At 46.9% G+C, this 24,578-nt stretch overlaps 1 protein-coding gene across 1 annotated transcript; it reads right to left on the bottom strand.

Moving 5' to 3' along the window:
- Positions 1-12,372: 12,372 nt before the first annotated feature.
- Positions 12,373-24,272, bottom strand: MNX1 (motor neuron and pancreas homeobox 1). The gene is made up of 3 exons (XM_035129838.3): positions 23,443-24,272; positions 18,221-18,381; positions 12,373-14,974 (listed from the first exon to the last, which is right to left on the bottom strand). Exons 1-3 carry the CDS (start codon positions 24,050-24,052, stop codon positions 14,597-14,599), a joined length of 1,149 nt encoding a protein of 382 aa, XP_034985729.3. The 5' UTR covers positions 24,053-24,272; the 3' UTR covers positions 12,373-14,596.
- Between the last annotated feature and the right edge of the window lie 306 nt (positions 24,273-24,578).

Genomic DNA, 24,578 nt, shown 5'->3' with positions numbered 1-24,578 from the left:
TCAAAATATAGTCTGGCCCCCCACAAAGTTTGAGGGACAGTGGACCAGCCCTCCAATGAAAAGGTTTGCTGGCTCCTGTCCTTTACTAATTTAGGAACTTTCACCACTGTAACTAAGGCCCAGTGATGGCCAAACGTAGCCCTCCAGCTGTTTTGGGACTACAACTCCCATCATCCCTAGCTAACAGGACCAGTGGTCAGGGATGATGGGAATTGTTGTCCCAAAACAGCTGGAGGGCCAAGTTTGGCCACTGAACTAAGCCAAGTTTTACTACCTCTGCAACTTTTTCTGAATACTGCATGGGAAGGCACATGAATCTGACCATTGGAGAGTTTATAAGTAAACCACTTTTAACTTACCCAAAGTGTGGTCTTTTTTTTCTATGCTAGGGGAAGGGGGGAACTTTGGAAGGAACTCACAAGGGTATATTTTAAAGGTCTGTGTCTGTCAGCCTATATTCCCTTGCTTTACTTTGTTGCATATTCTATCTATCATCTATCTATCTATTAGGTTTATATACTGCCCTTCATCATAAAATCTCAGGGTGGTTCACAGAATAAAATATTTTGTGGTTCTGAATCATCTGGGGTTTCCTCAGCAAAGAGGAACTGGATCTTGGCATCCAGTAATTATCCTTCCTATATTTTATTTTTTGCTTGCACCAACATTTATTATTGTTTTTGACCATGGAGGCAGATCATAGCCATCGTGGCTGGCAGCCATTGGTAGCATTACCTTCCATGAAATAAAACATTCCCAACGTTCGCTTTCGGATGTTGTGCCGCCATGCATTTATTTGGCTTTATACCTTGGAGGAAATAAGTGAACAGAGACTCAAGCTGAAGCAGAACAGTTGCCCTCCTCTGTGAAACTAACGTTTCGGGAAGCAAGGGCCATATTTTATGCTAACCATTTAAATTCAGATAATAAGTGTCCCTCAGACATTTGGAAAACCCTGGTCCAGGATGTAAGCATAATGTTTGATTAAAGACATAGTCCAGCTGTCAGTTGTACATTCCACACAGAGCTATTGTCGTGGACTGTAGCTTTTTTAAAAAAGTCGGGGCAATGAGATGTTAAACCCACTATTCTGGTTTTTGGATCAGCGTTAACAGGAGAACACAAAGAAGTCTGTTTTGTAGCTTGAGAGAAAGTGTTACGTGGATAAATCACACACAATCCCCTTTGGCAGAGCTTTAACACTGGAGCACCTGAAAGAGCTGAGTTTCTGCAGAACTCTTTAGCATTATATTCTTTCCATTGTGCTGCATGAAAGGGGGAGGATGAGTTCGATATCAGCACTTCTCCACAAATGTGCAAGTCTGTCGGCATGACAGCCAGGTTTTGCCTTGGCAACTTAATATTGTCCTCGAAACATCTGGAATCGTTTGATTTGCATTGTTCAAGAGAACGTGATCTGTTAAACTGTCAGAGGCTGGGGGTCCAAACGGTGCCAATCAAATGCATATTGTCAGGGAAGATGCATGTGTTAAGTTTAACGCTAACATTCCCTATACCTCAATCCCTCACTGGATTCCGCAGAAGCCCTCATTCGTGACATGGTATCTGAATGGACTTTGCCACAACTCTGCAAATGCTTTCTGTATAGAAATAAAGCTGAGGGTTGAAAGTATTTAATATTTTTACAAAATGCCAAAAGTGGTTAGTAACAGAAGGCTACAATTAGATAACTCGCTAATTGGTACATCAAAAAACCAAGATGCACACAGCACTTAGATGGGAGAACCTCTGGCCTTCCCAGCATTGTTGACCAAGGCTGGTGAGAGTTGGGAGTCCAACAGCTTCTGGAGGGGCACAGATCCCACACCACCAGACTTGGTTCATCTTTGATCTGATCCTGCAAAGTTCTTCTTTATGCTCTTAAGTCCAAAATAGCAGCGGTCACTAGAGCCCAGCATGAATAATGGCTGCACTGTTGACTTCAGACCACAAGCTGGATCCTTACCACTGCGTGGCATATTATTTCTAAGAGGCCTTTGACAGTCTCCCAGTTTGTATGGTTTGTGATCAAGCATTTGCCCTGAGCCCACAGAGAACGAAGGTATTGGTGTTTTGTTTTTTATTGTAATATAGTATTGTTGATTAACAGGGTCCCAAATAGGGCGTGGCCTGATTGTAATCAAGTCACCAATTCTAAAAGATGGCTTTGAAATGGTGTTCCTATTATTGCACTTGACTGCATTTTCATTTTTGTTTTTGCAGTGTAAAACAAACCAAGCAACATCTGGCAAGTGGGGAGGTCATGGTCTAAAATCATATTATTATTGTTCAATGTTGTGACATCAGATAGGTTTGTGAATATTTCAAATACAGATGCAACCACCCTTTTTGCCCCAATAGATGGGGCTTACAATTTGGAGGGGACTCTTTTACCAGCTGTCACTTCTCACAATTTCAGATCTCCTAAACCTAAAGGCCCTTCTTTCCCATAAAGCTTAATTTACCTCTCGCCCCAGAGGCATATGAATCACACCTGCTTCTATAAAAACAGCTACTCTGCCACCAAAACCTGCTAGAATCTGCATTCTCACTTAAGTGAAACACCAAGTATGCCACAGTAGCCTCCCACTAGCATCGATCTGGGTGCTTACCCAAGAGTTGCCAACTTTTCAGTAAGCTACAATGCCTTAAATGCCATTTTAATCTACAGAAACTAGCAGGTGATGTTTGTATCTATCAATTGAACACTGAACAGCTTTGCCCGCTAATTCCTGCAGATAAAGGCTCTGTTAAAAGAGGAGCATCTGGTTAGCGCAGGTACACCAGACCTTTGGCCCTCAAGTTGTTGTTGGACTACAACGCCCATTATCCCTGACCATTGGCCATGCTGGCTGGGACTGATAGGAGTTGGAGTGCAGCAATGTCTGGAGGGCCAAAGGTTCCCAGCCTTTGCTGTCCCCAGAGAATATCTGCACTGTGAATAGCTCATGTTTTGAATCATACTGAAACACATAAATAAAATATACATTAGGGCCAAGGCTGGCTGATCTAGCTGATAACCAAACTTACTTTATCAGCAAAATAGATGGTTAGAAGGACTGACGTACTATAATGACCACTGTTCCAACCCAGCCTCAAAACTTGATGATACTTTGGGTCTGTGATAGCCAGTGACAGGTTGTGGACAGGGTGGACCTGCAAGTAATGTAATTTCCTTTGGTTTGGGAAGGAGAGCTTGTTCTCAAGTTCAAATGCTGTCTGATGTCGGAAGACATGGAAAGATTTTGCTGTATACGTAAAAGAAGTTAATAGAAACCTGGTTGCTTGTCCCTTGTTCTTCAGTCATCACTAGTGATGAATGGGTATTTGTTTGTTTGTTGGCATCCTTCTGTCTTGAGAGACAATGGACTGCACTTCTGGGGATGAAGTCATACCGCTGGAGAATCACAGCGCCTGCTGTGGCTGCAGAAACCAGTAACTCGTAACTGCTGCCTCCTGTGGTGTTTTTGTGGTGTTAGCAGCACCAAAGCAACTTCTATGGGGTGCCCTAATGACAAGACCCCCCCCTCTCAACCTTGCTGATGTAGTCCAAAGGAAAGCAGAGTAATACATTTGGCACCAGCTGGGTTGCAGGAGTTGCCAGGAGGAGGCGTACAAGGCACCACCTTAGGGACTCTACTCCGGATTTGTGTACCGTTTACTCCTTAGCTTTTTCTTCTCCCAAAGATGTCCTGCAATGCAGCAGTTTATGGGTTTTTCCTCAGAGTTTACTCCTGAAGCCTTCCTGGTAATCGCAAATGTGTGAAGTGCTATTGCACTCAGGCTCTGCTTCACATTTCCTAGAAACAGCTAACTGGCCACTGAGAGAAGAGCATGCTGGATCCGGTGGCCTGATCTAGCAGGACTTTTATTAAGTTTTCAGCAGACTGGTTAATACCGCTGGAAGTGACTGCTTCGCCCATTGGTGAGTACACTAGCTGCCTCTTCCAGAGGCCAAAACACAAGAGAAGTGCTTGAATACATGTGTACATCTTGTTAAGAAGGCAGGGCCAACCTAAGAAGCTAACTGAGCAGGCAAATAAATCTGACTTCAACACTAGTGATGACTGGGACAGCATCTACCACTCAACCTGAGGGTAGCAGGTTAACTTAGGAGCTACTCCTTATGACCACAAGTGTGGAAAGTGCTAAGCTAGATGGATCAATGGTCTGATGGTATAGGACAGCCAGGTGGCTGCTGCCCACATAAACACACAGCATGAACCTCCTAGCAGAGCCAGCTTTGTTGAGCATATTCTGGCAGAATGTGTGGCTTTGGATAACTGGGTGCTGGGTGCTAGCTGGCTGCCACCATTTCCCATATAGCAGCCAAAGGTAACTGTAACTGCGTTTGAATTCTTCTTGACCTCCTTGACCATGAAAGGTATTGTATCCGTTCATATTTTTCATTTGAAAAAGTAGCCCACACCACCCCATAGCTGCCAAGTTTTCCCTTTTCTTGCGAGGAAGCCTATTCAGCATAATGGAATTTCCCTTAAAAAAAGGGATAACTTGGCAGCTATGCACCACCCATCCAAAGGCCAGCAGGAGTCTAGGGTGAAACTCCATCCATTTTATTGTCTCATGATATATCCCTGAAGGAATTCCTATATCCTGGTTAAAAGAGAAACCAGATGTTCTGCAACTTGGCATCAGCTAACAAGTAAATATGGGATCTGGGGGCTTAGGCCACAATCGCGACCCCACTTACCTGGGAGTGAGCTGCACTGAATTCTATTGGATTTACTTCTGAGTAGACATGGTTAAAATGTAAGAAGAGAGCCCTGTTGGATCAGACTAAAGATCCATCTAGTCCAGTGTTTCCCAAACTTGGGTCCCCAGTTGTTTTTGGACTACAACTCCCATCATGCCTTGCTAGGAGGACCTGTGGTCAGGGATGATGGGAATTGTCATTAAAAAACAGCTGGAGACCCAAGTTTGGAAAACACTGATCTAGTCCAACATCCTTCTCTCACATTGGCCAAAGAGATGCCCCTGGGAAGCCCACAAGCAGGACCTGAGAACCACAGCAACACTCTCCCCAGTTGTGATTCCCAGCATCTGGCACTTAGAGGCATACTGCCTCCAACAGTGGAGAGAGCACATAGCCATCCTGGCTAGTAACCACTGACGCAGCCATGAGTTTGTCTAATCCTCTTCAAAAACCATCCTGGTTGGGGGCCATCACTGCTCCTTGTGGGAGCAAATCCCACAGTTAGGACTACGGCGTTAGGTAGGCAGTAGGTGCCAGGCAAATGGAGGAGACCTAGAGCACGAGACAAGGAGCCTTCCAGGATGGAGCTGGCTCTGTGATGAACCCTTCATTTAGGATGACAATTTGTTCACAGGGCTTCCAAGACAGAAGGGTCTAGACTCTATCACTTATGTGTTAGGGTTTTCTCATCAGTGAACAGTTTTCCTTAGAACACATGGGTCCTATTTGGGCTTATTTGTTATAGCCCTTAATCTTTATGAGACTGTTCATTAATGACATCCATGTGGTGGTGTTAAGGACCTCACTATATCCTTGTTCCTCCTCACTGCCTCTCCAGCAGAGCGCCAAAAAAACATTTTTTAAGGTTTCGTTATCTGTTGACTCTTAGATAGTCTTTGGATCATGAACATTGAAAACGAAAGTGTAAGGTTAAAGGCACGGGCTTATGTTTGCATGTTAAAGTTACAAGACCAAAGAAGAGATAGAAACGTTGTTGTTCAGCATTTTTATTTAACACTAATAAATCACCCACAAACTTTCTATAGCAGTGTGTAGCCCATAAACTGGCTGCTCTGCATGCAGGCTTTAGAGTTGCACAGGTCACTTTGTCATGCCAAATTATGAAGGTGGGAATTTGAAGCTTCTGATCTTAGGCTACAGTTCTCGTAACCACTGGGCTGCAATCCCAGGCCCTTAAGCGTTATCAGCATACTGTGGTGCCTAATGAAGCTCACACACTCTTTCTTCCTGGGCATGCAAGCTCCCCTGTGACCCCTGACCCAGCTGTTTTCACCTGACTCTGCCCCATTGGCCCCAAGAAGGTAGCCAGCAGGACTCAGCTGGGGGCTATAGCAAGATAAGGACCTTTGTTCCCCTCCAGCTGAGTAAACCAAAATAAGTTGCAAGGGCAGTGCTAAATCTCATATAAACCAGGCCTGTGTTTTAGTTGGGTGGCCACTACTAAACAATTCCAGTCTGAGAGGGAACCTCCACCCCCCCTCCCCTTCTTCTTGTTTGACTTCAGGGCAAGCCAAGGCTACTGAGGGGTTAAATGTACCTTAAGCAAATACGAAAGGAAAATGAATGGATGCAGGTGGTGGAGCACCCCCTCCCAGGTGGAGGTGTGCCTCATGCATTAACTTTTGATTAGAGCAGAGGATGCACATGACAAGAGTTTCAAACTACGCTGCAGTGCAGACTATTGCAATCTAAAGGACTGCTTGGCTAAGCCGCCCACCTTGCAATACTGTCTGCTATGCTTTGCTCAGCTTTTGGTAGGACCCAATCCCCCCCCCCCACTTCCCAGAGCTACAATTCCCAGAGTTCCCTGTGAAGAGGGATTGCTTGTTAAACCACTCAAACTGTAGCTCTACATGGGAGCATAGAGGTCTCCTAACACCTCTAAGCACCCTTAACAGATGTCAAGGAAATAAACAACACTGAGATTTAGAAGACCATTGAAGGTATGGGGAAGTTTTTAATGTTTATTGTTGTATTGTGTTGTATTTGTTGGGAGCTACCCAGAGTGGCTGGGGTAGCCCAGGACTCAGCTGCATTAGTAAAACAACAATGTTTTGAATGAGTTATAAACATGCAACACCAGATGGCGCAAGAGAGCAAAATAAAATCTATGAGTTTTTACATAGCGCTTTTTTCATAACGATTTAATTTCTGATTTATTCATAGTTGGGGGGGGGTTTCCTGTGTGTAGATCCACCCCAGTCAGATGGGTGGCATCTGAATAAATTACAATTAGCATTAGCATGAGTATATTACAAAGTGCAACTCCCAGAATTCTTTGGGTGCAGACATGACTATTTAAAGTGGTATCATACTGCTCCAATTGTATAATGCAGGTATATGGAACCTGCAGCCCAACAGATGCTGCTGAACTTCACCAACCCCCACCATGCCCGACCTGGCTGGGGTAGGGGGGGGATTGGACTCCAACAACATCCAGAGGGCCGCAGATTCTCTATCCCTGGCCTAAGCTCTTCATTAGGAACCTCTGGCCTCAGTATAAAATGCTGGTGGCAGCGAGAAGTTTGTGGATATTCAGGAGAGCAGAACTTACGGATGTTTGACACACACAATCAAACTCACAACAGCAGCTGCAGCCTGCGTGCCTTCTGCAAGGGCCTCTCATCATCTACAAGCAAGTACCCCCCCCCAGGTACATTTGTTAATAGGAGGATCCCTTGTAATCAATCCCTTGTAATCACTTTAATTTCTGGGCCAGAAGTGAAAAGTATGTTCCATGGCTTCCTTCCAGGGATGGAAATCTTACCTTAAAAAGCTACACATTCCGTTTTCTAGCAGCACAGCCCCCTTGATGACCTTTTCTCTCTCCCCCCTCTCTCCTGCATAGTTTGCACACCCACAAACCAAATAAACCTCCTTTTTACATCTTTATCAACCAGGTTCAACTTTTTTTTTCTTTGCGGGAGAGGGGGGTAGTATTTGTTTACTTCCCACTTTCTGGAAACACCTGGAGAGCCATGCAATGATTTATGAAGTGAAAGTGTTAAATGAGGCCGCCAGCTGCTAAGACTGACAGCGCTTTATACGTTTTTATGAGGTGCCCTATTATGGAAAATGAACTTTAATCCGCCCATAAAAAGTGGGATCTGAAAACCATATTTACCCTAGTAATCTGGCATGCTGAAAGCATTCTTGGGGCATGCAGGGAAGGCTTTAAAGGGATAAAGGTTATACAAAAGGCACAATAAACTGGTAGGGTTTTGCCATTGCAGCCTGTGGCCTGCTGCTACAAGTCTTATTTACAGTCCTGAATCAAACATGAATACACACAGCTCTTGAGACACACGGGATAATTGTATTGTAAGAAGACTGGTGCTCCAACTATCTGGAACCTTATTTATTATTTTAAAATTAAATTGATGTGGCACTTTTTTTAATTGCAACTCTCAAATCCCTCCCTTATTCCAAGTGTTCCCAACTGACCAGAACAATCCAGGGATAAACACCCACACCTTGAGAGAGAGAGAGAGAGAGAGAGAGAGAGAGAGAGAGAGAGAGAGAGAGAGAGTTTACCAGCTTGCTGCGCAAGATTATATTCTGTTGACTTTGATGGAAGGTTGACAACTTTTCCCATTGTTCCTTTGCCTGATGCTACAGATGTTAAAACTCCTGGCACTTTTTCACTTTTCCCACCCCCTTTAGTTCTATGACATTAAAAAAGTTCATTTTGCTCTTTTAATTATAATAAAAATAATTTTATTATTTATACCCTGCCCATCTGGCTGGGTTTCCCCAGCCACTCTGGGCAGCTTGCAGCACATTTAAAGACATAATAAGATATTAAACATTTAAAACGTTTTTTCCCCCATTTTTTAAAATGCATCTAAGTGCTGTTAAAGGCACAGGAGCAGAGTATTTTAAAAAGTTGTCAACTAAAAGTTTAGGAGACTATTAAGACCAAACAGAGTGAATATTATACAGGCTTGTGACATACACAGTGGCTAAGGACAGGAAATCAGTCTGTAGAGACTTTCTCTCTGCATCTGTATTTGTAAGGTGGTTAGCAAGCAAAAAAAGAACCACCTTACTTCTGAGAGGGAAGTACTGACACCTCACTGCTTGCAACCGTCTGTGTTTATTCAGGGCCCCACCAGATCTCCTCCTTATTGCACATTCATGATGATTTGCACTCACGATGCTATCAGGGCAGTCACATACGAACCCATTTTTAACACTTTTCAACACTGTTTTGCCTGCAAGAGCTTCATTTCCTATGAGAGCACATCCCATAACTTCCTGTTGAGATCCTGTAACTTTCTGTGCCACAAATGCTCTATTTCCCCCCTATTTCTATAGCAATAATGTGGCTGCATTAGGAAAGCATTGCAGCGGCAGAACAAACTAAATGCAGACACATCCACCTCAGTGCACTATTACTATGTCAAAAACACATTGCCGAATATATCTGCAATAAAACACCAGTCTAGAGGGTCTCTCAGAAGTAGAGTCAGCATGGTGTAGTGGCTAGAGTGTTAGACTAAAACCTGGGAGACCAGGGTTCAAATGCCCACTGGGCCATGAAGCTCATTGGGTGGCCTTTGGCCTCTGAGTCTAACCTACTTTACAGGGTTGTTGTTGTTGTTGTTGTTGTTGTTGTTGTTGTTGTTGTTGTAGAGAATAAATGAAGAACAGGAGAATCATGTATTGAGTTCTATTGAGAAAAAGGTGGTATGTGTGCAATAAATAAATAAATTGAATTCAATCACATCCTTACAGACTGCCTCTCTGGGGTAAACCCCACTCATTTCAATGGGGCTTACCCCTAAGTAAGTGTGCATCTTTTGCCTCTTTGATTTTACAACAACTCAGCAAGGGAATCCACTTTTGTCCCTCTTTTACATCACTGCTGTTATCCATTTTTAAAAGGGATAAGTGGACGGGGTTGTAGAAGAGAAACAACAACCTCTTGGGGTGGGGGGAGTTCCCTCATTCACACACCTGAGTCACTCCGGAGTCACTCCGCTACGTTCAGGGAGGCGGGGACCTCTTTCCATCGCCTCTTTGGTGGCAGTCGCTCCAGCTGATTTGAACCCAGAAGCGGCTAGTGAAGGATGGCCGGAGATGGCCAGATGGCCGACCGGCAGTAATTCACCCCACGGGCAATGAATAGCGAGTGGCGGCCCCGAATTAGCGGCGATGAGCTGGTGATGATATTTGAATCTGCTATAATTGATTTGGGGAAGCGCCTCGCTGACAAGCAGGAATTGATCATTCAATTTATTAGCCATATAAATCCCATCGCTGCTAAGGGGCTGGAGCGGGGATGCTTTTGCTGAGTAAGACGTTTAATTTAAATATATATATAAATTAAAATGGGGGCGGGGGAGCCAGACAACCCTGTGCTTGATTGCACTTGAGCCGGAACGCTAGGGAAGATTGTTTTGGTTTGGCACAAATCCGAGTCCTTTGTCCAGCAGCTGGCAACGTGGCGCCTTCCAGATGTTTGGGACTACAGCTCCCATCAGCGCCAGCCAACAGATGAGAGTTGTAGTAGCGTCTGGAGGGCGCCATGTTGCCAACAGCTCCCGCTGACCAAGGTGCTGAAGACGTTCGCTCCCTTTGGGATCCACTGCATGCATGTTTGATCGGAACAAATTCCTGTTGATTTCTATGCCGCTACGAAGGGAGTTTTAGGATTGGAGGTGGACCCAAGAGGAGAAAGAAGATGCTTTTAATTAGCCTGAAGTCGTTTACTCCAGAGGCGTCCTACTGACTTCAGCGGTACTTTTCTAGCGGAATGGGGAAAGTTGGGTTGTTTATTCAGATCAGAGTGCATATTAACTCAGAACAAAGGTTTCACTCTTAACCCCACTTACCGGAAAGCAAGTGCTCTTGAACTCAATAGGACTTACTTCTGAGTAGACATCGTTAGGATTGCACTGGGGCTTCCTCCTCCGAGTGTTTAGGATTGCAGCTTAATACTACAGTGTAGGCACCTGGTGCTTCAGAAAGTAACCTCTGGGAAAAGGCAAGTATTTCTATCTCCTTTTCCAGGTTTTCCATTTTTCTTTTCCAACTGACACACAGCAGTCCTCAGCTATGGATTTCTAACCTCACTGAGTTGCTTGCTTGGGGGGCTGACCCCTGAGGTCTTGGTGTTGTACTTCTGTAAACCTGAGGGTTCCCCCTGTCCATCCGCTGACATTATTATTTTAATTCTCAATGGCCTTGGTGTTTTCTGCTTCAAAGCTATTGACAATTACCACCTAACCCCACTACCGTATTAAAGGGAATGATTTTTAATTATTTACCCAAATGTACTTCTTAAATATGTTCTGCATGCAACTTTTCACATACAACTTGTACTGCTTGGTCTATTTATTACATCTCTCTCTGTGTGGGTTAGAGCATGGTGCTGATAACACCAAGGTTACAGGTTCAGTCCCCATATGGGACAGCTGCATATTCCTGCATTTTGGGGGGGTTGGACTAGATGATCCTCAGGGTCCCTTCAAACTCTACAATTCTATGTTTCTACGATTCTATATCCAGTGTTACACAGTGCTGCAAAATCCTGACTCCTACATCTACTTCAATATTTCTTTTTCCATTTGGTAAAACAGATAGAAAATACAAGTTTAGAATGCAGCAAATAGAGCTGGGAAGGTTTATTATTATTACTATCTGGGCTCAGAAACAGAATCTGAATAGGGAAGGACAGTCAAGTGTACTGAAAGTAATCAACATCATCATTTGGGCATACATTTGATCTACGCCTGCAGTTTCTGATCCAGCTAGCGAGATGTGCAGAGATCAGTTTTCTCTGCTCCCTTGGCCTCTGGTGTGGGATGGAATGGCAAGCTTCCTGCCAGTTCAAAATATCCACACATTAGTTTTACACTCTGTTTTCTCTCCAAACGGCTCCCAGGCTGTACAGTGAGCAACACAGTTCAGTGCACAGGAAATATACACAGTCTGCTGTAATCGGTTGCAGTTGCAAAATTAAAGGTCTGCGTACAGCCCTCTAAGTTTGGAGTTGCATTTTCGGTGCACGCTCGGTATATGTATGCATTTAATTAGAGGCATTTATGTAATGTTTGATCACTATTGATCAATGCCCCCATTTTAAAATGCAGTATGAAAGAAAGCACTGTTTGGACAGTGTTCTCGAAGCTACGAACATGAGTTTGACCAAACTGCGGGAGGCAGTGCAAGACAGGAGTGCCTGGCGTGCTATGGTCCATGGGGTCACGAAGAGTCAGACACGACTAAACAACAACAAATGAAAGAAAGCAGCATTAAAACCAATGGGCCTGATCCAGCTAAAAATCAAGCACAAAGGGACTTTTAATCTGATCCAGCTAGAGTTAATAATTGTGTGCTTATAATCGGGAAAAGGCCTTACTTAAGGGTATCAGCCTTCTGTGATAGGAAGCCGTTTAGCAACCCTCAACCTCTGCACTAGGAATGTCATCACTGGTTGAATTTATACCTGACCTACAGTTCTTAAGGCACAGGAGCACACACAAAAAAACCTGGAAATCCTCATTCTATCTGCTTCATTGTAATTGAGTTGTGAATTGGTTTTGTTCAGCATAAAGCCTAGGAAAAATTGACACACAGAGCCTTAAAGGCAGCTCTTTGGTTCAAGGAATCCATGCAGATCTGAAGTACAAAACCGTTTTATTTTACATAACCTTTGGGACATTGGGAGAAGCTGATTAATAACTTAGCATGCATAAGTAGAGGTATTTCATTTTAACTCTTTTTATAAATACAATGTACAAAAATAAAGACAATACAGTCCTCCTGAGATTCCCAGCAGTTCCAAGCTTCGTGGTCGTAGGTTTCCCAGATTGCTTCTTATAAAGCATAAAAACTCTCAATACTGTCGAAGAGAAGAGGCAAAGTGGTCCAAACAGCCACATTTCCAGTGTCAGTTTTCAACACTGTGGCACTGACATCACAGAACAGGGAATCGTTAATCAGGGCTGCAGAAAGGAGACGACTCTAGCTTTCGGTACTACCTGTACTGGGTTGTGGGGGGGGTTGGGGGTGCCCATCAGCTGTGCCTTGTGAACTGAATTTTACCTGGTCTGCCAGTTGGCTCTTCTGACAAAGAGCTGGTGACTTAACATTCCCACCAACCACTGACAATGTGGTTTTACACTCCTGTTCATTGAGCAATACAGGACGTGGTCGCGCTGTGGTCTAACCACAGAGCCTAGGGCTTGTCGATCAGAAGGTCGGCAGTTCGAATCCCTGTGACGGGGTGAGCTCCCGTTGCTCGGTCCCAGCTCCTGCCAACCTAGCAGTTCGAAAGCATGTCAAAGTGCAAGTAGATAAATAGGTACCGCTCCGGCGGGAAGGTAAACGACGTTTCCGTGCACTGCTCTGGTTCACCAGAAGAGGCTTAGTCCTGCTGGCCACATGACCCGGAAACTGTCTGCAGACAAACACTGGCTCCCTCGGCCCATAGAGCGAGGTGAGCACCGTAACCCCAGAGTTGTCCACGACTGGACCTAACAGTCAGGGATACCTTTCATTGAGCAATGCTGAGGAGGAGCTAAAGGAGCGTTGGAGGGAGAATAGTGGAGGGCGAAAATGGGGAGGTCAAGCCACCAGCCAATTAAACAGGACTGAACTGTCAACCCTATTTTCCTTAAAGGCCCAGAAGCTTCTATACTATTTACACAACCATGCTGGGCCTTGGATTATTTTTAAAATTATGTTTCATTGCTGGCTGTTGGAATTATTTGTTTTAGAGCAGTCACGGAAGGGAGGTTTTATTTATTATATATTGTAACGTAGTTGTGACTGTAAATACTGTTTGCAAGATGTGTTGGGGGAAGCTCTCAAAGAGCAGCCCATATAATGATTAAAAATCAATTTAAACAATAATAATCGGATTAAGAGAACTCTCGTGTGCTAAGTGTCAAGGACTGGCTGGATGAAAAGGAATGATGGAAGGGGCCAACCAAGGATCCCTCAAGGGAAACCCCAGTGGAGGAAGGCTCAGAACCCAGGGATCTGTGATGGAACATTGAAGAGAGGTCAGAGGGAGACAATTGGGAAGAGGGGCTGGATGCTGAAGTGGCAACAGGGTATAGTGATCAGGAAGAGCCTGTGACAAGGAGCAGTTCAGACTCCGGGGCTGAAGCAGTGGAGGGGGGTCAAGAGGCTGTTGAAGACTCCAGAGAGTCTCCCTCTCCTGTCGCGCCAACCTCCCCTCCCCATTAGTCCCCAAGAATGCACAGAAAAATGAGGAGAGCAGGAAGGAGGCCACAGGTGTGTAGACACAGCTTGAGACTGTTTGCGAAACATCTGGGAGAGGAGAAAGAGTGGAAGGCAGAGAACCCTCAGTCCTGGCAACTGTTCCATAGGGGCAAGACCTACTGGGCAGTGTTGCTGAGTTGTATGCCATTTCCTTGAATTGTTAACTGCATAGACAGTGGAGTCCTGTGCCTTTCATGCTGACCCGTGTCTGACTCAAGCCCTGACACTAAGCCTGACCCCGTGGGGGAGGAGGCAGGACACTGAGGGACATGGTTGTGTAAACTGGGAAGAGCAGGGTTAGTTGCACAGAGAGCGCCATTGGGGCCAATAGAGTCAGTTGAATGGAGGACAATGAGAGCATTTGACTTTAGACCAGCCTTCGCCACCTGCCACCTTCCAGATGTGTTGGACTACAACTCCCATCAGCCCCAGTTAGCATCAACATGGTCTCATATGGCCCAGCAAGATATGGCCATGCTGGCTGGGGCTGATGGGAATTGCAGTCCAAAAACAGCTGGAGCGCACCAGCTTACACATAGAGCAACAAACACACCTGGGGTTGGGAAAGGACTTTATCCTGAACCAGTGCAAGGAAGGTGGCTCTTGGCTCTGGGATCCAAGTGTTCAGGGAGCCGAGGTGGGAGGCAGTTGTGGGTGGGCTCCCCCATGCCGTCCATGGGGCTGCCTCCCATCCTCATCCCCATCAGAGCAATCGGGAGACCCATAGGGGCAGCAGTGTCCGGGCCGATCTTCCTCCTCCTCCTCCTCTTCTTCGTCGTCCTCTTCCTCATCGTCATCTTCCTCCCGGTCACTGTCCCTGAGTTCTTGCAAGCGGCGCCCTCCATTGTTTTTCTCTGGGGCCCCAGCAGGCAGCACCTCATCCCCCACTTTGTCCTCCCCAACACTTCCTCCTTTCGGCTTCTCCGCCTCCTGAGCCGCCTGCTCCTTGGCCTTCTTGCTCCGTTTCCACTTCATACGCCGGTTCTGGAACCAGATCTTCACCTGGGGAGAGGAGAGTGGAAACAGCACACAATGTGATCAAGCAACATACATGGGATTAGAGCTATACCATGAGGAACACGGTCTGTCACAGAACGAGCCGGCAGTAAATCACACTGTTCAAAGTTGGAGTCAACTCTTTATTAGCAAAAACACAATCTCCACAGACTTGGTTGAGGGACAGGCCTGACAAGCACAGAAGCTAATTCCTGGTGGCCTTACTGCATGAAAATTAGCTGCTGAGACTGAAAGTCCCTGTCTCCCTACAGCCATTTAAGTTCCCTCCTCTCCAGGGCTTTCCCCAAGCAATCAGAGACTATGCCTGCATGCAGCCTGTCACTGCTCTGCCCGTTTCAGCCCTATTTTGGTTCTAGGAGACAAATGGGGAGAGGAGCTTGTTGCAGCAGGAGGGAGAGACACCCATGACTCTTCACCAGCCTGACTCATCTCTGCCTCTTGACATCCCTCCTCTCCTGCTTTAGCTTCAGCTTCTGCCTCTGATTCTGGATTTCCCTCTGCCAGCTTTGACTGTTTGAAGAATGAAAAAACTGGAAAGATGGTTTGTAAATATTTTAATACTGTAAATCTATCAAGGGAAAGCTTCCACATGGCATCTGCATTTACCAATATAGCATGAGCTTGGGCAATTTACTAATCAAGAGATTAGTGGCAGTAGTGGGATTTAGATACCTCTCAAGTTTCCCAAGTCATTCACACACATTATGTCAACAATCCTTACAGCAGCCCTGGAAGTAGTACAGTAGAGCCATTTTTATCACCCCTGGGCTAAAGCAGAGTGTGGCTTGACAAAGGCCACCTGGAAAATTCATGATAGAACTTAGATCTGAGCCAGGGCATTCCTGGTTCACAGCACCCCAGGCTCCTAAAGATGGAACAGGAAGAGCATCACCTCCCACACTGCAAATGGCACAACCAATCAGTGGCTGTTGTGTGTTTTATCAACAGCTGGCAATAAGAAAAACCAACAGGAAAGGTCAGAATCTCTAGCAAGATGTGTTGTGGATAGCCACAAGTGTATCTAGAACAAGCATCCCCAAACTGCGGCCCTCCAGATGTTTTGGCCTACAACTCCCATGACCCCTAGCTAACAGGACCAGTGGTCAGGGAAGATGGGAATTGTAGTCCAAAACATCTGGAGGGCCGAAGTTTGGGGATGCCTGATCTAGAAGAAAGAGATCCTAGTCTTAAGTCCTTGCTAATCCAGACAGTTCACTGGGTGACCCTGGGGCAGTCACCACCTCCACCCACAGGGAGAAAATGGAGTAACTCCATATAGGCCACCTTCAGCAATTTATGAGAGTGGGAATGAGAAACCTATGAGATACATGCCCCCATGTGGCTGGATTCTGATTCCCATAATCCCCAATTACAGGTCATGTTGGTCGTGGCCAGTGCCAGATTTATGTATAAGATAAACAAGCTGTTTATTAGGGCCCCACTCTCTTGCCCCCCCCCCAATATACTTCTTCTTAATTGTATTTCACTATTAATATACTTCTTCTTAATTGTATTTCAGTTCAACAATTACTTTGATAAAATACATATTTTGTTATGTGCAAATGGCTTTAGATACCTATTAGGTCCATAAATTACCATATAGCATATATTCAACACAAAAAACAGCGAAAATTTGTTGTTGACAAAGGACAGCTAGACATATAAATGGCCCCATTACCTTCAGGACCTTAGGGCCTCATCAAACCTAAATCCGGCCCTGGTCATGGCTGAAGGGACTTGAAGTCAAACAACTGCTAGGGGGGCACATCCCCCCCCCAATAATTTTTATTGTTTTTCATTCAAATAAATAACATAAGTACAGTAACTTGTCCAGTGAAACATTATTAAGCTTCATATGCAGTACATAATACATAAATAAACAAACATATTGCTTATGTATTATCAATTCCAGTAGCCTCTCCGGTTAGATTCTTGTGTTGAGGGTGGAATAACAGTATCTTCCATCTCATTTATAAAGGAAAAGAAAGGAAAACAAATCTCACCAAAAGGGTCTGTCCTTGAAGTGCTTCTAATTAGTCTTTTGTGGCAGGTAAGACATTCCAATTGAGACACATTCCAAATACTATTTAACATGATTTCATTGGGATTTCTATAGGTTGTTTCCAATATTGGGCTATTGTTAATTGGGCTGCTAGTAACTGGGGGGGGGGGGAGAATACTAAATCTCAGCATCTAAGGTTATTCTTTAAATTTGAGTCTAATGATAACAAGGCAAGATCCAACTTGGGTGAGAAGTGTTGCTGTGTAATTGCGGAAATAATGTGAAAAATCGTTTCCCAAAAGGAATATACCAACGCAATGTGCAACTCCACCATGCATGAAAACATGAGCCTATCTCTCCACAGCCTTTCCAGCCCAGCGGGGAGATGCTGTTTTTTATTTTGGCTAGACATGATGGAGCCCAGTGCCAGCAAAATAGAATTTTGAGAGAAGTCTCCTGCAGACAGGCGAAAATTGTTCATGCGGATGGGTGGTGCCAAATTGATTCCCATTTATGATCTGCAATTATGATCCCTATGCCTTTCCCCCCATACTGTCCGGAGGCCTCCTATATCGGCTGCATGTTGTTCTAAAAGAATCATTTAAATTAAACCCACCTTAGATTTAAAGAAGGAAGGAAGACACAGGGAAACATAGTACGCTACACCGAGTCAGACTATTGGTTCATATCGTTCAGTAATGTCTATCTACAGTGATTGGCTGCAGCACTCCAGGATTTTAGATGATGCCAGGGAGTGAACTTTTCTGCATGAAAAGCAGCTGCTCCACCCCTGACTCAAGGCCTTCCCCCCATGAAATAGCACACAGTACAATCCCACATATTCCCCTTAAGAAGTAAATTCTGTTGAATTCAGTGCACTCAGTGCCAGATAAGTGACAATAGGATTGCAGCCTTTATTGCATTTCCATGTTCGAAAAGTGTCTGGAGCACTCAAATGGCAGGGCGCTAACTTGGTGGTGAGCTTATTGGACCTCAAGGGGGCGCTAATTTAAGCAGGTTCCTCCTGCCTGCGGGAAGATGCGCAGCGAGCCCAGCAAGGGAAAAGCCCCTTCCTCTGCAGATGATCCCCCTCCTTTGCTGAATCCAGCTCCTTCCTCTCCTCCTCCTCCTCCTCCTCCTCCTCCTCCTCCTCCTCCTCCTCCTCCTCCTCCTCCTCCTCCTCCTCCTCCTCCTCCTCCTCCTCCTCCCTTCCCCAGCAAGACACTCACCTGCGTCTCGGTGAGCATGAGAGACGTGGCCACCTCGAAGCGCTTCGGTCGGGACAGGTACTTGTTCAGCTTGAACTGATGCTCCAGTTCCAGCAGCTGCTGGCTGGTGAAGGCCGTGCGGGGCCGCCGGCACTTGCCCAGCAGGTTGGACTGTGCTTGGGCTGAGGGAGGGAGAGAGAAAAGGAGAAGGCGTGAGAGAGGAGGAGGAGCGAGGAGCGCGGAGCGCGCCATCCCCTGCATCCCTCCAGCCGCGCACCGTTGCGCAGGGACTTCTGCGGCGGAGCTCAGGACTCTCCCGGAGAAACGGGCGTGAAACGGAGATGGCGATTAAGGGGGAAGGAAAGACTTCCTGCATCTTCTGTTTATGTAAATCATGCTGGGAATTGCTATGGGAAATCCTCAAAATAACTAACCCTACGGAAACCCTCTCTGGGGTTATTTCCGTGCGGTTCAATACCCTCTTCTCCTGCCTCCTCTTCCTTTGTTTTCGCCCGAGTCGAGTCGAATTTTGGACTGTAAGTTCCGCGGGGCGGGGCATGGTCGCCTGGACTCGACGGCGTCTTATTTTGCTTAAAGTACAACAGGAAAATGAACAGCCGCCACCTCCTCTGGGACTCGGGTCCCACGGAGCGCTTTGCCCCGCTAGCCTCCCCTCAGCGTCTTGGTATCCGGAGATATGCTGCCTCGGTCAATGGGGGCTGAGGACACACCATATATTTAAATCGCATGACTGCCAAAGAATCATTTTGCTCTTATGGCGGTCCTAATATTCACTAATCCGTCTAAAATCTCCCCCCCCCTCTCTTTTAAAGTCATCTGCCCTCGTTGACACCACTGCAGCTTGTAGTTCCGCCGGTTAGCGATGCATTTTTATTTTACATGTATTGCATCTATATAGCATTTATTGCATTTACTGTATGTTTCGTCTTTCCAGAGCCTATCTCTTAGCATTTTTTAATGCTCCGCCTCCTCCGGTATCAATGATATCTCTCTCTCTCTCTCTCTCTCTCTCTCTCTCTCTCTCTCTCTCTCTCTCTCTCTCTCTCTCTCTCACACACACACACACACACACACACACACACACAATGCCCCTTTCCACAGCACAATCGTATACACGAATACATCTTTACTCAAATGCAAGCAGCGGCTGCTAAGACATGTGTGCGGAGCAGAGCGGATTATCTCACAGCCAACATCTTTCAGATCCATGATGCTATCTCACATGTAGGAAAGAGGGGAAGTGATTTAGCTGTATAGGTTTTGGCACAAACATTTAATTCTATTTAATTCTATTTTTAATAACTATTTTTAAAGGATTCCTTCAAAAAATATTCCGAGAGAAGCACAGTACAGTATTGGTCGCGGAAGGATGGAGTCAGAAAGGGGATCCTTCCTCTGAGCCAGTAGCCTCCGTCTGAAGTCATGCTCTGATGTCAAACGCATAGCTGCCAAGTTTTCCCTTTTCTCGCGAGGAAGCCTATTCAGCATAAGGGGAAATCCCTTAAAAAAAGGGATAACTTGGCAGCTATGGTCAAACGCTGATTCATGGACACGGAAGAAGAAAGTCAAAGGGAGAGATGTGCATAAGAGGAGCCCGCTGGATCAGGTCACTGGCCCATCTAGTCCAGATGCCTGCGAGAAGCCCCAAGACATGAGAGCAACAGCTCCCCCCCCCTCTTTAGGATCCCGATCAACTCATATCATATGCAGAGATTCTGCAGACACACGAAACCTTTAAAGCTCATTCTTTCCTTCAAAGGATTCTGGGCACTGTAGTTCATCCTTTGTAGAGTTACAATTCCCAGCGTTCTTTAGCCGACTGCAAGTGCCCAGAATTCTCAGAATGCGCCTTGAAGGTCTCGTGGAAGAAAAGAGTGGCATGCGCGGCGTTGCTAGCCTTCTCCTCTGTGAATTGGCCCGATCCTCCTCTTCTGCTCGCCTTTCAGATCGTGAAGCGAGGACTGGACCGTCGCAAAAGCGCTACGGCGAACGCCAAGGAAGGCAGCGGACAAACTCGCCGCTCTTCCGACAGCCCTTGGGCTTGGCAAGTCCTAGGAAGCCCCAAAAGGGAGAAGTTTGCAAACGTGGCTTCCTTCTCAGTTTCTCCTCCTCCTCCAAATCCTGGGCTTCACCTGGAAGGGTGATCCGTCCGAGGAGAGGCCTTGGTTCCCCATATTGCTCTCGCTGACCCCGCGCCCTGGTGGGTCTCTAGACATCTCCTTTCTCACCGAGGGAGTCTACCTCTCCGCCACGCCAAGAGCCGCGGGAGGAGCGACCCTTCCCTCTAGCCAGCTAGCCAGCCCCGTCCCCCCGAAGAGCTCCTGGCCGCGGCAAAGCCCGCAGAGCGCTGGGGAGATGGAAGCGCGGCGCTCCGACGGGGCTTCGCACAATCCCAGCCGAAGAAGCCGGACGACTGGGCGGCCTCGGGGTGGGGTCACCAAGCCCATTCTCTGATTTCCCAAGAGAGAATAATTGGGAGAAAGTGAAAGGGGCGCGATCCAAGGACTCAGGGGAGCTCGCCCCCCACCGCACTGAGGGAGAGGGTAAGGGGCAAACCATTGACGGGTTTCAACTAACGCCCCCTTTTAAGCAATGGTGCCCCCTTTATTCTCAAACTGACCCTCGAACTGGACTTTTTAATTAAAAGGAGGACTCTTGGGGAATTGATCTGGGAAGAAAAGGCCACAGAGAGCAGACTCCGACATGACATTTCGCCTTCACTCTCTCTCTTGACTAGACTTAATATAGAACCAAAACATACCCCGCTACCATTCCAAAAGACTTTTGGAAAGAAACGGGGGCTCAGCTTCTGCAAGCGGCGTGGAAAACGAGAGATGTTTTCCTCCACGCAGTACGAATTAAAAGTCCTGTTTTCTAGAGGACTGTCTGGCAGCAAACTGAATGGTCTGCATTTGGGTGTGTTTTATTCCACCCGGATTATGGTCGTCAGTTTCCACCAACTGATATCGGGGATATCAATGTTACTCTCCTCTTGTTAATATTGCCCTGTAAATACACCATGGAATTAAAATCCTGCTATCCATGGTGGGCTTTGACGGAACAAGCGCTCAGTCTTGACAAGTTTCATCAGTCTTCTGCAACTTGTTTTGTTAAAAATGTGGTAGGTTCATTATGCTAAATAAACTTTAAAAAATTAGGGAAAACGTGGTAAGGAATGTAAAAGAAAAATGTAACAGAAATAAATCCTGAGAATGTTCCACTTTCTTGTCGCGTCAAAAAGCGGGATCTAAACGCTGATATTTAGCTGCAACACGTTTTTTTTTTTTTTGCTAGAAAGCAAATCCGCGTTGCGCAAGTCTGTTATCTAACAACCAGGGCTTTTGTGATGCCTTTAAAACTTCAAAGCCCCGTTCTTCTAACCGGAATTGAACATAGGAAGATACAGGCCACCTTTAACCCTCGTCGATTTCAATATCAATGCTTAATTTTTATTTATTTGTTGCAGTTCTGAACCCGCTGTTTATCAGCCTCACCACCGCTTTGGGTGCTTTAAGAGGATTGCTTTCAATAGAACAATTACTGTACTTTTATTTGCAGGAAACCTCTTAAAATATCAGAATAGTAGTAGGTGTTTTTTCCTCTCTCCCTTAAATTCCCAGAGCCTCCTGCCACGTGCAAACAGCACCGCCAAGGCGGTTTTCGCACCCCGGCGCTATTTCCCCAAGCCTCCCATTATGGCCTTTCTTCGGGCTGTTTGTTCACACGTGCGCTTTATTTGCGGGAGCAGGAATTTTGACAGCTTCCCTAATTGTTACTTTTTCCTGTCGGAAGGGCCTCTTTTCTTCTTCTTCAAAAAGGGACGGGGAGGATAAGAAACAAGTAACTTTTCCCCCCCTCTGACGATTTATCAAGAAAAGCAAGCTAAGCCTGACTCTGAACTGCAGTGCTTTTATAGCAAAGTTAACATCAAGTAACCAAACAAGCCATTATCTCGGTGAGGTCACTTCTCTCGAGTTATTCTTAAAATGAAATAATAATAATATGGATTTACTGAATTATTATTTCACAGGGAGGGGGGGAATACAAGAAATAGCCTCGCCTAGGCCTAGCTGCAATTTTACCCCAAATACAGTAGTACAAATCTTGGTAGTGAATATTAAGAGGTCAGTCTTTTGGATACACATTAGCCCCTGTGTGTGAGAACCGCTAATTGTTTGGCTTCGGTATTCCAGTGCTCCCCATACAATTAAGAAAACGTATTAGGGATATTATAGCAGGGACCTCGGATGCACCCAGGGGAACAAATATTTTAAGATCCCGACATTCTCAAAGGAAGTCAGTCCAAACAAAGCACAAGGTTAACCCTTCCGTTGAAATAAATGGGACTTAATAGGGACTGGATCATCTCCATTGCCTTTTTTTAAAGAAAAAAACGAAGCTCTGGAATTGTCCCCATGAAACCCTAAATCAGTTGCTAAGTAGGGCCAAGGACAACCACCAGACAATCCGATGGATTCGCGGTTTAGGCTCCAGTGAGTCGGCCGCTGCCCTGTGCACAATATTTGGCCTTTTACCCCCCCCCCCCAACCCTTCCCACTGCTTCTCGTTTTCGACCGAGTTTAATTCCCAAACGAACGAACCCCCAAAGCACGCGTTTTGCTGGTTTAAAGACCTCCCTCAGGAAAATGCACGCACCGGCCTTTTCTTTCCTTGTTGAGAGGAGCCGCTCCTCTGCAAGGCCACCTCGGCTTTTCCAAGAGCGACATTCCTTTTAGCGGGGGTCTCCCTCTCGCACCCCCCAAAACCTCATCCAAATACACCCTCCTCGATCAGCCAGGGCGCGTCTTTTTATCGCAAAGGAGGGAGCGAGGAAGGGAGAGGAACAGAATCAAAGCAGGCGCCATCCGCGCATTTAGGCCCCAGCTACTGCCTGGCAGCGAGAAAAAGGGATAACAAAGGAAAGATCGCGACTCTCTTGTCCTTAAATATATGTACATTACATATTCCAGAGGGACAGAGTCTATATCATAGGTGTGTGAGCGTTCACACAATCGTATCCGTGCTGCTTAGGTATGCATTCCCCCCCTCTCTGGGAAACCCAGCCAGATGGCTGGGGTATAAATAATAAAATTAAAATTAAATATAAAACACACACACAGCAAGAGCATCACGCATTCAGTGGTGCGCATGCAAGCCCACACGCATATTATATATTTGCCTGGATCTTTTGTCCGATCTCGATCTCTCTCTGTGCTACTCACAGTTGAAGTCAGGCATCTTGGGCAGGATCATGCCGGCGGTGGAGGCCCGCAGCCACTGGTCCAGCTGGAAAGTGCTGGCGCTCAGCTTGATGGGGTCGGCGGTCGGGTGCGACGGCTGCACCTGCGAGTATGAGTAGGAGAGCGCCGGGTGCTGCGAAGCCAACGCGGCCGCAGCTGCCGGGTAGCCGTACATGGGGTGGCCGTAGAGGGCGGCTTGCGGGTGGAGGCCGGCACCGCCTTGCGGATGCAGCCCCAGGGCGGCGTGTGGGTGCGCGTGGGGGTGCGCGTGGGGGTGCGCGTGCGGGTGGGGGCCCCCCGCGGCGCCTCCCCCGCCGCCCAGGAAGCCCGGCTTGGGCACCAGCCCGCAGTGCGCGGCCAGGAGCCGAGGCGGCGACGGGCTGTCGTTGCGCAGGCACTCCGCGGACGAGGGCGGAGGTTCCGCCGACGAGGGAGGGCTGCAGCTGGAGCTGGAGCTGGCGCTGGAGCTGCTGGAGCGGCCCGACAGCGACGTGACCAGCGCCAGAGGCGACGTCTGAACCGTCGAGGCCGCTGCCTTGGGAGGATCCACGGCCAGCAGCGCGTCGATTCGGAAATTCTTGGAGTTCTCCATCCCGGCGTCGCGGGCTTAGAGGGCTTCGAAGAGGCTCATGCCTTGCAAGCAGCAGCTCCGGAGGAGGAGAAAACCCAAGGCAGCGGCGGATCAGTCCCAGCCCGCAGCAGCCACACCATCCGCGCAACTTGCGCCCCCGCGCTCGTTCCGCGAAGATTGCACGGATACACCGAATGTCTCCCCCACCCCAGGGATAAGCGCTTCCTCTCTCGGCTGCGGCGAGGCTCTGGCGAAAGCGCTCCGGACCTGCCGGCTGGGCTCACTTGAAGGCTCGGGAGAGGCTCCCATTGGCCCTCCGGAGAGGCAGGACACCATTGGTGGTCGGAGAGGCGATCCTGAGCAGCCGATTGGCCTCGGCACACAGCCGTCAAGGATGCTAGAATGCTAGGTCCCGCCCCCCTGGGGGGAGCTTCCTGTTCTTTTTGGCCAGGGGGGCTGGAGGGAGAAGGAGAGAGAGCGCTTACGGTTTACGCAAAACGCTTCATCAGACGGATTTCCCAAAGAAGGGAAAGGATTTTTTCCCCTG

The sequence above is a fragment of the Zootoca vivipara genome, chromosome 11 (assembly GCF_965207765.1).
Source record: "Zootoca vivipara chromosome 11, rZooViv2.hap1.1, whole genome shotgun sequence".
NCBI classification, from domain to species: domain Eukaryota; kingdom Metazoa; phylum Chordata; class Lepidosauria; order Squamata; family Lacertidae; genus Zootoca; species Zootoca vivipara.
The sequence above is the reverse complement of the archived record's forward strand: the minus strand, read 5'-3'. Positions and strand labels throughout refer to the sequence as shown.

Coding starts and splice junctions, on each gene's coding strand:
- MNX1 (XM_035129838.3), bottom strand. CDS start 24,052: ATGGAGAACTCCAAGAATTTCCGAATCGACGCGCTGCTGGCCGTGGAT. Junction 18,382..23,442: donor CAAGATGCCTGACTTCAACT/GTGAGTAGCACA, acceptor TCCCTCCCTCAG/CCCAAGCACAGTCCAACCTG. Junction 14,975..18,220: donor TCATGCTCACCGAGACGCAG/GTGAGTGTCTTG, acceptor TCCTCTCCCCAG/GTGAAGATCTGGTTCCAGAA.